At 39.3% G+C, this 13,678-nt stretch overlaps 1 protein-coding gene across 1 annotated transcript in view; it reads left to right on the top strand.

Moving 5' to 3' along the window:
* Positions 1–13,678, top strand: part of LOC122557359 — a 123,130-nt gene that overhangs the window by 83,323 nt on the left and 26,129 nt on the right. Inside the window, exons 2-3 of the mRNA XM_043704991.1 lie at positions 532–809; positions 6,295–6,350. Coding sequence (XP_043560926.1) covers positions 532–809; positions 6,295–6,350 — 334 coding nt within the window. The remainder of the gene's footprint in view (positions 1–531; positions 810–6,294; positions 6,351–13,678) is intronic.

The following is a 13,678-nucleotide window of genomic DNA, read 5'->3' as shown; positions in this document are numbered from 1 at the left end:
TTTTTAAAAAAAGGGTTTTGTGATTTACACATGAAAGAAGTGAAACTATCACTGTATTCTAACAGATGAAAGGCTTAACAGACAATCAATTCTTCAATGTATAATTTCAGTTACATCACACTGCAAATTTTTGCTATAACTTCTGTGTTACGATCGAGCCCTCCACAATCACCTGATGAAGGAGCGTCGCTCCGAAAGCTAGTGTGCTTCCAATTAAACCTGTTGGACTATAACCTGGTGTCGTGTGATTTTTAACTATATTCTTAGAAGTTACATTTAACATAGGCACTGACAATGAACCCATAATTTTAGTCTAACATGCCCAATAACACTTATTTATCAATTGATGTTAAGTTGTACAATATACCTAATAATGTTCCAAATTGAATTTAAACTGCAAGTGCTGAATTTTAATATGCAATTGACTTGAGTGTTTCTGTAGCTGGTAAATGTGCAAATGTCAGGTAACACAGTTGAAAGTGACAGTAAGTGATCATAATGGAAGGCAATCACATTTCTTTTCACTGTTAGGTCTCCCGGCACAGAGGTATCAGATGCAGGACTACCTGAGATTTCTATTCAGATCACCTATGCAAAACAGAGAATTAAAACAGCAACCACATGGTAGAGGGCCAATGATTAACCACAAAGGCACAGGGAGTGCTGATATGTCTGGACACATCATATGCAAGAACGTGGCATGGCTATACATCAGTCTGCAAGTGACAGAAGGAGAAGCAGATGCCAGGAACGGCAAGAACCAAACAAACTGCAGTGACCATCCCTGTCTAGGAATTTTGGATAGAAAGGTGGGAGCTGTGAATTACTGTGCATCAACAAAAAAAACTTGTAGAGATTTTAATTGCAATGGGTACACTACCTATTTAACATGGTCTGTGAGCAAAATGGGAAAATAACATCAGGAAATCAGGCTAACACACTTCTGTGAAAAATGGGCAAATCTTTTAATTAAGTATTCAAATCAATGGCTACGTAAGGAGTCTAGCTATAATTCCACTTTTCTAGTGGGAAATGCTCAATGATAAAAGTGGAGATGAGGCTAGATCTGGCTGACACCAAGTGATACCTTGAAGGGGGAGCAGGAGGCTATTCATGTGTTTTCACATGGACTTTCAGGGATCGATGTCCTGATTTTTGAAAATAAAATTGGGCCCAAATTTTCATTCTGATGCTCAATTTTATTCCAATTCAAAAAAAGAGAACATTGAAGATCACTTGGTATTTCTTTCTCTTTATTTCTTCTCTTCCACAGATTGATAGATTTATACAGCACAGAAAAGGCCAGTCAGCCCAACAAGTCTGCACTGACATAACTACCACTAAAAGTGTGCTAATCCCAATTTCCTGACTTGCCCCATATCCTTGAATGTTATGAAATTTGAAGCTGTCATCCAAATATTTTTTAAAGTTTGAAAGGTTTCCAGCTTCCACTATCTTCCCAGATTCACACCATCTGCTAAGTGAAAACATTTCCTGTGATAACAGAAAGAGAGACAGAAAAGGAGGCAGATAGGAAGAATGTGACAAGTTTTACCTGTACCAGAGCAGACCATTAATGTGTCCCCTTACCAGTGCAACACTCAGAATCATAGAACTGTATAACATGGAAACAGACCCTTTGGTCCAACTCATCCATGCCAGCCAGACATCCTAAATAAATATAGTCCTATTTGCCAACATTTGACCCATATCTCTCTAAACCCTTTTCCTATTCACATACACATCCAGATGCCTTTTAAATGTTGTAATTGTTCCAGTCTCCACCACTTCCTCTGACAGCTCATTTCTTACATGCATTACCCTCTGTGTGAAAATGTTGGCCCATAGGTCTCTTAAACCTTTCCTCTCTCACCCTAAACCTATGCCCTCTAGTTTTGGACTTCCACACCCTGGGAAAACAGCTTGTCTATTTACCCTATCCATGGCCTTCATGTTTTTATAAGCCTCTATAAGGTCACCCCTTAGTCTCCAATGCTCCAGGAAAAACAGCCTTAGCCTATCCCGATAGCTCAAACACTCAAACGCTGGCAACATCCTTGTAAATCTTTTCTAAACCCTTTCAAGTTTCATAACATCCTTCCTATACCAGGGAGACCAGAATTGCATGCAATATCCCAATAGTGGCCTAACCAATGTCCTGTACAGCTGCAACACAACCTCCCAACCCCTACACTCAAAGCACTGACCAATAAAGGTAAGCATTCCAAACACCTTCCTCACTATCCTATCTACCTGTGACTGCACTTTCAAGGAACTATGAATCTGCATTCCAAGGTCTCTTTGTTCCATAATACTCTCTGTGTGACACTCTGTAATGATTGAGACACACTACCTAAGACTGTCAGAGGAAAACTACTTGTATAAGTTTTGCTCACTAGGATGTTCAAGATAAAGCTATGCTACTTTCTGGAAACCAGTCTGTGAGTAATTCTCAGCCCAAACCATAGCACACACACTTCATGCTTAAGAGTCATTCCAAAATTTCAGAAGGGATTTCAACAAAAGCAGTCAAACAGTTGTGCTGAGATTCATCAAGAGGGTCACAGGTGCATCTTGCATAATTGGAAACATCTTTACCACATTTAACCAGGGAAATTAGCAACTGAAAAGGTTCTGCGTTTTGTAGGCTTCCCTGAAGTCCAGGGACATAAATAGGAACAGAAATTGACCAGTTATCCCAGTTGCCCTGCTTTTGAAAGTGATCATGGTTAATCTTTATCTTAATTTCCTCCAGCTGTTCAGTTTCTGCTTTCAAATTATTCATTGGGTTAGCATCTATTGCAATTTGTAGAAGGGACTTCCACACTTCTCAAATCCTTTGCCTGAAGAAGTCCTAATTGTTTTCCTGATTGGTCTGATTTTGGTTTTAAATTAGGGCCCCTTGCCTTAGACTCCTTCACCAATGGAACAAGTATCTACCTATTCTAATACTTCTTCAGGCATTCCTAAACAATACTTGCAAATAAATCACTCCAACCTTTTATATTTAAGAGTAAAGCAACCCAGTTTGTGTACGCTCTCCTAAATCCTGATAATGTTCTGATGAATCTGTGCTGCACTCTTCTATGGCTAACATACCTTTTCTAAGATATGCAGCACTGTATAAAATGCAAAAATTCAACACTGCAGAGGTAGTCTAACTTGGCTTTGTACAGCTATAACAAAAGTCTGTCTCCTTTTTGTTCTAACTTGCCATTAGCCTCTTTGATCATTTTCTGTACATGGACTATTATGCTTAAGTCATCAATGCACATAGATCCTCATATCTCTTTGGACCTCCAATGCTTCTAGTTCTTCACCATTTCAATAATAATGAAATCAATCGTCTTTTAGTCCAAAATGGATAACATCGCACTTATCTGTGTCAAAATCCATCTGACACGATTTTTACCCATTCATTTAATCCATCAGTGCCTCTTAGTAATTTTATGGTCCCGTGTACACCAATTATATATTTTTTGTGCTACTACCAATCTTGAATATATGGCTGGCTATTGTGCTACTTAAGTCATCCATAAATATAATAAATGGTTGAAGGGTCAGCACAGATCCTTGTGGGAAGCTACACGTAACTTCCTTTCAATTCAAATACATACCCAATATCACTACTGTCTGCCTTCCACCACCTAATCAGTGTCTTAACAAGTTAATTGGCATTCAATTCCATGAGCTTTAATTTTAGCCCACAAATGCGGGCTTACTGAATAACTTGTAATATCCATTTAAACTGTATCTATAGACTTCCTCATGTTAACATTCTCAAAAATTTAAGTTGTTTGTTACACCAAACCAACCCTTATAAATGCACATTGGCTCTCTGTAATCATCTCAATTTTTCTAAATGCTCAGTCACTCTGTGCTTAATGATAGATTCAAGTAACTTCTAATGATAGATGTTAGTCTGACAACTCTATAATTCTCTGTTTTGTTTCTCTCAGATTTCTTAAATTAATGAGTTACATTTTCAACTTCTCAATTTAATGTGACAACTCCTAAAGTGATAGTGTTTGGAAGATTATAGCTAAACTATACAATTTATGACCTACATTCTTTAGAACCTCGGAATAAAACTGTAAGATCCTTGACATTTTAGATTTTAATGTCTGGGTCATTATTATGCCTAATGTTGTTTTCTTACTTACGTTAACTTTAGTGAGTTCCAATCCTTGAATCAATGATGATTTCCATGGAATAATAGATACATTATCTTTCTATTTTGTGAAGTTGCTATCAAAGTACGTAACTTGAGTTGGCAAATTTTCTGACTTACCAAATTTGTCTCAATAAGATTTGTCCCAGTATGTGAAATATTTGCTCTAGAGCTGAAGAGGAGCTTTAGCTAGCCCATCCATTCCAGATGCAGAGCACAGGTGGCTGCAGGGATGAGTGAGTGCCAGAGCAGGTATGTTTAAAGGTTCACCTCAGATCTCCAGGATTTTGTTTCCATTGCTTGATAATCGGTTAGGCCCTTTAGCTAGTCCTTACCCTCATTTCAACATCTCTCTCCATCTCCTCTTGTAACCCTCCATACCAATGTATGATCCTCACCCAGACCAGTACTAATTCCACAGCAACTCACCCAGAATCTACCATGGGCCGACCTCTGGAGATAAGTGAAGATTAAAAAATGACTACTAACAATCTAAGGGCGTTTTTATTCATATGGACCTGATATTGAAAAATAATCTAGCCGGGACATCCATTCAAACTTTTAAATCTCTGAAGTTGCTAATCTCTTAAAAAAACAAGCAAACATCAATCTGATACCACATTAAAAACATGCAATCCTTTAATAACCTCTTTAATTTTTCAAGCTGTGCAAATAGCACACTCTATTGAAATAAGTTTTGGTTTTTGAAATTCAGCCAAGCTTTCATATGGCTTGTGAAAATGTCAAGAAAGAGCTTTATCAATACAGCACAAACATTTTTTCCTTCTAGCCTTCACCATTTGACCTAATCAGACTGGTCTAGCAGAACTTTTTATTTAATTTTCTCTGTAGCCTTTTTAAAAATGTTTTTAAAAGCAGAGCATTTAGAAGGCTCTAGACCATGACATTTAAAGAAAACTTATGCAATATTCATGTGTATTTACATCTACTCCATCAATCCATGACTTCCATATGACATGCAACAGCCAAAACCAGGTCTTTTGGAATTCAGTGCTAAGTTCAAATGGCTCTTCTAATTTTTCACTTCCCTCTGATGTGATTCATGTCCTGCTCCATTTAAACAACTGACATACATCATACCCATAAAAAATGGAGGCAGGATTTTGCCTCTACGTCCCACTTACCATTTGAATTGAATTAATTTGATATATTGTTGTCACATTTACTGAGGTACAGTGAAAAGTGTTGCCTTACAGGCAGATTGTACTATACAAATACATTGTAGTAATAAAACTGAGTGCCGTATACAATGTTACAGTGGCTGAGAAGGTGCAGAGAGAGATCAACATTAAAGATGTCCATTCAAAAGTCTGATAACAGTGGGAAAGAAGCTGTTCTTGAATCTGTTTGTACATCTATACAAACTTCTTACAAACCTGTTGAAACTTCCCAGCTCTGCTGAATATTCAACCCAAAGTAGTCATTCAACAAGTCTTGGCATTTCTGTATTTGTTAGGCTTAATTGATGAAGTTACTACTTCATAGATAAAATACACTTCCAAGATGGTTCATAGCAGTTCAAAGCTACCTCTTTCTTAAATAGGACTGAAATTAGGTCAAATTGTTTGGAATTCTTTTAACACCGAGAGTTGTGAATACCTTGCCATTGAGTATGTTCAAGATGACAGGTTGATAGATTTTTTTAGGTGCTGAATGGAATTAAAGAATAACATAATTTGGTGGGGTTGGGAAGAAGGTTAGCGATGATCTTGCTCAATGGCTGTGTGGTCTCGAAAGATGAAGTAGCTAACTCCTGCTCCAAATGTTTATTTGTAATTTTCCTACTTCAGTCAAGCAGTAGTTGTTTGGAGAATGAGGATATCTTTGCAGTCTGCTAACTAGTTCTCAACGCAAATGCAAGATAGTAACAGAGAAAGTACAGACAAAACATTTGAGGCAGTACCTGGTTAATAATGTTAACACAATTGTGTGGAATTAGCGACTACTGAGATTTAAAAATTGATTCTGATTGAGTATAGAAAGTGATATATAAATATTCAATTGAACATATATTCAGGCATTGTATTAAACGGGCAATCAATCCAATTCTGCAGTAACCTTTAGGGAGGGTTATGTTAAAATTATCTCTATTATTTCTACAGCTGTGTGCCAACAATGAAGAAGTCTTCTCTGCCACGGTTTCACTGTTTTGTTTTGGGTAAGTGACACTGCCATTCCAGAAGAATGCTGATTGTTGTGGAGGATTCTTGGTTCAGTGTTTTCTAGAGGTTGGGGGAGGGGGTTCCTTAGGAATTTCACAATATTTGCTCAAGGTCTGCAGCATTATGTCAGTTGTTGTGGACTGTTTCCCAGGAGTGTAGTAATATTTGCAGGGCTTGCACCATACAGGAAATTTTGAAAACCAGTGGTTTATATAGCCGAGTAATGACAATAAATTTGGGGCATGTTTACATATTGTGTCTAAGTGTAAGTGATAAGGTAACCCCTTGAACCCAATTCCTAAGCACTTTTTTGGTCGACATTATTGGCTAAGTAAATTATTTCCACTTATGCCGCAATGGGACACAGCCCCTGCTGAATATTTTCAGCTCTTGAGGGCTACATTGCTGCTGAGACAAAGCATAGTCTATCCAAGGGAAGTCCCTAAATATTTAAAACATCATATCATGTTCACACAGGACCTCCACTCAGCTGGTGTTTTCCAGTGTGAAAAGACAAAGCATGCAGAAAACTTCAACATTTTTTCAATATTATTGTATGACCACATCCCAGCCCAGTTATGGGAAACCTGTTCAGTTCTGAATCACAGAGAATGACATGTGTTTTGTGGTTATGATCATAGAAAATATTGTAACACCAATAAACCAAAAGTGAAGGAGAGGTATGGGACTAGAAGTTCTAATTTCCTAAGTCAATACACTAAAAAACAGCTGAATACACACATAGGCAAGGAGCTGCTGGTAAGTGAGAGCAATTTCAAGAACTGGAAAGTAAAATGACAAAGGTCCAATGACCATTTCGTTTAGGTCATCAGAGAAGTATCCTAACAAAAGTGTTAAATAGTTTCCACAATTATTTGCAACTAGCAAACGTTTGTGTAAAAAACTTTTATGCTTTTGTAGTTCACAAATGGAGGTGGAGGTGCTGGTGTTGGACTGGGGCAGACAAGGTCAGAAGTCACATTACACCAAGTTATAGTCCAACAGTAATGAAGGACAGAGCTTCAAAAGCTTGTGATTGCAAATAAACCTGTTGGACTACATCCTGATGTAATGAATACAGTCATGGAGTCATAGAGTCATACATCAGAGAAACAGATTATGCTAACCAAGCTTCCCAAACTAAATTATTCCCATTTTCCTGCACTTGGCCCATATCCTTTCCTATTCATCTGCCTATCCAAATGTCTTTTAAATATTGTAACTATACCTGCAACTATCATTTTCTCTGAGAGTTCAGTCTGCCTACGTACCACCTTCTGCATGAAAATGTTGGCGCTTAGATCTCTTTGAAATCTTTCTCCTCTCACTTTAAAATGATGCCCTCTAGTTTTGAACTCCTTAACCCTTGGGAAAAGACCTTTGCTATTCACCTGTAATTCATTTTCTTGGCTTGAATTCTGTCCTGCATCATATCCTGATTGCTCATCAGCACTGTTCTCACTGACGTATCCTCCAATGTATTAACCAGAATGCTGTTCTAGTTTAAAAGAAATCTCATGGCTTTTCCCTTCCCTGTAACTGAAACTACCTCCCGGGCGAAAGTGAGGACTGCAGATGCTGGAGATTAGAGTTAAGATTAGAGTGGTGCTGGAAAAGCACAATAGATCAGGCAGCATCCGAGGTGCAGGAAAATCGATGTTTCGGGCAGAAGTGCTTCATCAGGAATGAGGCTGGGAGCCTCCGGGGTGGAAAGATAAATGGGAGTGGGGTGGGGCTGGGGAGAAGGTAGCTAAGAGTGCTATAGGTGGATGGAAGTGGGGATAAAGATGATAGGTTGGAGAGGAGGGTAGAGCACGTATGTGGGAAGGGAGATTGGCAGGTAGGACAGGTAATGAGGATGGTGCTGAGCTGGCAGTTTAGAACTGGGGTAAGGTGGGGGGATGGGAAATGAGTAAACTGGTAAAGTCCACATTGATGCCCTGGGGTTGAAGTGTTCCGAGGCAGAAGATGAGGCGTTTTTCCTCCAGGCGTTGGGTGGTGAGGGATGGCGGTGGAAGAGGCCCAGGACCTGCAAGTGCTCGGCAGAGTTGGAGGGGGATTTGAAATGTTCAACCATGGGGCAGTAGGGTTGATAGGTGCGAATGTCCTGGAGATGCTCCCTAAAGCACTCTGTGCTTAATGCCATTTCCCTACCTTTTCCCATCATCCTTGATGCCCTTACTGATTTTTTAAAAATCTGTCTCTCAGCCTTGAATATACTTATGAACCCAATCTTTACAGCCCCCTGCATAAAAAAATTCCAGGGACTCTCTCCCCTCAGAGAGAAGAAATTCTTCCTCATCTCTGTTATAAATGGCAAACTCATATTCTGAGATTATGCCCTCTGCTCTGATGCTCTCCCATAAGGGGGAACAACCTTTCCACATCTATCCTGTAAGCCTGCTAAGATTCTTGCATGTAAGGTAACCTTGCATTCTTCCAAATGCTAATGAGTAATGGTCCAATCTACTCAAACTCCCCTCATAAGACAGTTCCTCCATCAGCCTTGTGAACCTTCTTTGGGGCTGAGTTCAATACCATTATATTTCATAGAGTCATACAGCATGGAAAAAAGGCCCTCCAGCCCAAACTGGTCCATGCTTACCAAAATGTCCATTAACACTAACCCCATTTCCCTGTACTTGGCCCATATCCTTCTGAACTTTTCCTGTCCATGTATTTGTCCAAATGCCTTTTGAATGTTGTTAGTGTAACTACCTGAACCACTTCCGCTGGCAGCTCATTCCATATGTGTACCACCCTCTGTGTAAAAAAGTTGCCCTTCAAGTTCCTTTTTATTCTTTCCCTGATAACCTTAAACTGATGCCCTCTAGGAATCCTAATGCATTCACCCTATCCATGCCTCTCATGATCTTACACAGTTCTATAATATCCCCCCTCAGTCTCCTATGCTCGAAAGAAAAAAAGTCTTGCTTGTCTAACCTCTCCGTATAACTCAGACCATTGAGTCCTGGCAACATCCTTGTAAAATTCTTCTGCACTCTTTCCAGTTTAATAACATCCCCCATATAGCAAGCTGACAAAAAGCTGAACACAATACTCCAAGTGTGGCCGCACTAACATCCCGGACAACTGCAACATAACTTCCCAACCTCTATACTCAATATCCTGACCAATGAAGGCAAGTATGCCAAAAGGCTTCTTCACTGCCCTATCCATCTGTAATTCCACTTTCAGAGAATCATGCACCTGGACTCCAAAGTTCCTCTATTCCACTACACTCCTTAAGGCCCTACAATTCACCATGAAACTCCTATCTTGATTTGACTTTCCAAACTGCAAGACCTCACACTTATCTATATTAAACTCCATTTGCCATTTCTCAGCCCCTTCCCCAGCTAATCAAGATCCTGCTGCAATTTCTGATAACCTTCCCCACTGTCCATGATACTGCCTACTTTGTCTCATCTGAAAACTTACTAATCGTGCATTGTACACTCTCATCCAAATAATTGACGTAGATAACAAACTGCAATGGGCCCGGCACCGATCCCTCAGGCACTCCAATAGTCACAGCCTGACAAGTATCCTTCCACTATTACTCTCTGCTTCCTACCATCAAGCTAATTGTGTATACAATTTGCCAGATCCCCGGATTCCATGTAATCTAACCTTCCAAAGTGGCCTACCATGTGAAACTTTATCAAAGGCCTTGCTGAAATCCATGTAGATAATGTCTACTGCCTTGCCCTCATCAACTTTCCTGGTCACTTCCTCAAAGATAAAACAAATCACAATATTCCAACTGTGGTTTGACTAGTGTCTTGTATAGTTATAGCAAAACCTCCCTACCGCATTCCCTTTTAAATAAGACCAACACTCTATTTGCCTTCTCTATTATCTACTGAATTGGGTGCTAGCTTTTTGTGGTTCATACACAAGGACTGCTAAATCCCTTTGTTCTGTAGGTTTCTGCATTCATTCTCCATTTAAGTAATGCTCAGCTTCTCTATTCTCCTTGCCAAAGTATATAACCCCATAATTTTCACATTTTATTCCATCTGCCAATTTTTTACTCACTCATTTAACTTCTCTCTATCCCTCTGCAGATTCTTTGTCATCCTCACCACAGGCCAGCGCACCTTTTCTGTGTCATCAGCAAATTGTCTATGGTACATTAACTTTCTTCATCCAAGCCATTCATATATATTGTAAATAATTATGACCCCAGAACTGATCCCTGTGGTATTCCATCATTGTAGTTTGACACCTTGAAAATGTCTCTCTTATCCCAAGTCTCTGACTTGTATTAGCTAGCCAATCCTCTATCCATGCTGATGTAATACCGCCAATATTATGGCTCTTTTCTTATTAAGTAGCATAATGTGTGGCACCTTATCAAATGCCTTCTGAAAATCCCAATAAACTACATTCACTGCTTCACCTTTATCTATCCGGCTTGTTACCTTCTCAAGGATGTTAAAAATGCCTTAACTTGTTAAACAAGTCTAATTGTTTCACGGAATAAAAATGGGTGGTAAGCAATACTTGGAAATTTAGTTCAGATTTCCAAAATCGTGGGTGAAATATGTATGTTCAGGAAACATTTAAAGGCATTTAAAGCGAAAATTGGGTGTGGAGAGCATGTACCAAAGAACTGGAATTGGAGGACTGAAAGAATAAGCGAGAGGAAGTTTCAAGGTTAGAGTGGTGCTGGAAAAGCACAGCAGGTCAGGCAGCTTCTGAGGAGCAGGAAAATTGATGTTTCAGTCAGGAGCCCTTTATCAGGAATGAGGCTGGGAGTGTCCGGGGTGGAGAGATAAATGGGAGGGGGGTGGGGCTGGGGAGAAGGTAGCTAAGGGGTGCAGTCGATGCACTCTATCCATTACATGTGAATTTTGCTGCTTCTAAATTCATCTAATTTGCCTTTTCAATGGCAGTTCAGAATCTCTGTCCAAAATGGGTACCACATGATCAGCACAACAGACACCTGAATGATTAGGCAGGTATCTCAAATAATTATCAGGATGAGTATCATTAGACTATAGCTAGCAAAGTATCCAATGCTCAGTACACAAGGTGAAGTAACAGTATTCACCAAGGCTCCTTGAACAGCATGTTCCAAATCCATGACCTCTTCCATCTAGAAGGACAAGCACAGCAAATATTTGGGAACTTCACCACCTGAAAATGTCCCTATCCATGTCACTCACCATCCTGACTTGGAAATATATTGCCATTTCTTCAGTGTCATGAGTTTAAAATCAACCAGGCATGTAGCCAACATTAACTGCATCACTTTTGTTTTCCATTGCCTTGGAAAATATTACAAAGGTCATTAACTTCAAGACAAGTAAAAATGGCAATGAAACCATTGAATTCATCAATGTATCCCTATAATTGTGTCATGCCTCCAGCAAGGTATTTGTACCTGATGAGGCAATATTTATGTTGGCTCCCATAACATAAGAACTAGATGTGGATAACGCGGCATAAAAAGTTTATTACAGTTCCTGGTATGTACACATATTACTGTCAGAGCCATTCAATGTCTGAACTAAAACTAAAATATTTGGTTACAATCTATAAAGCTTCCAACAGTGTGTCTTGCTTCAAGTGGCCCAAGTGAAGACTGAGTCTGAGATTTTTATACCCTTTGGCCAAACGCTATGAAATTATGATGATATCCGGAGCATATCTCTTAAAGGTAGTCTGCATATTAGGCATAATAAGGTCCTAGGCTCAGTGTAGAGAAAAGATGATTGGTGGCAATGAACTACCCAAACCAGAAGGCCACATGCTGGTGACATGATATTTGAAAATATACTTGTCACCTTCAGAAACTGAAAATCCTGTCCGTTTAGAGAATTTTGAATTAAATCTGAAACTTCGTAAATTTGAGATTTTATAAAGCTCTGGTTAGGCCCCATTTAGAATACTGTGTCCAGTTTTGGGCCCCACACCTCAGGAAGGACTTACTGGCACTGGAACGTGTCCAGCAGAGATTCACATGGATGATCCCTGGAATGGTAGGCCTAACATAGGATGAATGGCTGAGGATCCTGGGATTGTATTCATTAGAGTTGAGAAGGTTGAGGGAGATCTAATAGAAACTTACAAGATAATGCATGGTTGAGAAAAGGTGGACTCTGGGAATTTGTTTCTGTCAGGTGGGGATACTAGGACCTGTGGGCACTGCCTTAGAATTAGAGGGGGTCAATTTAAAATGGAAATGAGGAGAGTTTCTTCAGCCAGAGAGTGGTGGGCCTGTGGAATTCATTGCCATGGAGCGCAGTGGAGGCTGGGACGTTAAATGTCTTCAAGGCAGAGATTGATAAATTCTTAATCTTGCAAGGAATTAAGGGATGCAGGAAGAGTGCAGGTAAGTGGCGTGGAAATGCTTATCAGCCATGATTGAATGGTGAAGTGGACTCGATGAGCCAAAAGGCCTTATTTCCACTCCTATGTCTTATGGTCTAAATCGTGGTTTAGAGGTCAACTTTGGGAAGATGTGGTAAATCAAAGAGAGTCAAGGTGAAGAGAAAGGTATTAATACAGAAAACAATAAACAAACCATGCAAGGAAAGAATACAGAGTATGAATCTATGAATCTAGCAACAGATGAGACTAGAATTTACAAAGACGGTAAAAGGATAAAACTAAAGGCTCTCTGTTTGAATGCACATAGCATTCAAACAAAACAGAAGAACTGAGAGTGCAAATAGAAATGAGAAAGGGTGATCTGGTAGACATTACAGAGACATAGCTCTCAGATGACATGGAGATAAGGACCTGAATCTTGAAGAGTACATGGTATAGGACATTCAGGAATGACAGAAAATATGAAGGACTACTCAATTAGTTAATGATGGCATTAGCACAATACAAAGGGAAAAAATGAGTTCAAAAAAAGCAAGAAAACGCTTGCAAAGATTTGTAGAGACCAGCTAACAATAACCTCATGGTAGAGTGCAGCATAATAGAAGAAATAATGCACGTTTGTCAGAAAGGCATGGTGATAATAACTGAAGATTTTATTTTACACCTCAACTGGAAAAATCAGCTGGGTAAAGAGAGCCGAGATGAAGAATTTATAAAATGTTTTCAAGATAATTTCTAAGAACATCATGTTCTAGAACCAGTAAGAGAGAAGTCAGTACTGGTCCTCATTGCATAATTAATGATCTCGAAATCTTTCTCTTAGGTAGCTGTGATCATAAAATAATTGAATTTTACATTTATTTTGAGGGAGGAAGAAGTGGGTCTTAGACTTAGACAAAAAGGCCATTATGAGGATATGAAAGCTGGTTAAAGTGGATTACCAAATTTGGTTAAAGGATAGGTCATAGAGATGTACTGACAA

The sequence above is a fragment of the Chiloscyllium plagiosum genome, chromosome 15 (assembly GCF_004010195.1).
Source record: "Chiloscyllium plagiosum isolate BGI_BamShark_2017 chromosome 15, ASM401019v2, whole genome shotgun sequence".
NCBI lineage: Eukaryota > Metazoa > Chordata > Chondrichthyes > Orectolobiformes > Hemiscylliidae > Chiloscyllium > Chiloscyllium plagiosum.
Note: the sequence above shows the minus strand (reverse complement) of the source record. Positions and strands in the feature narration are given on the sequence as shown.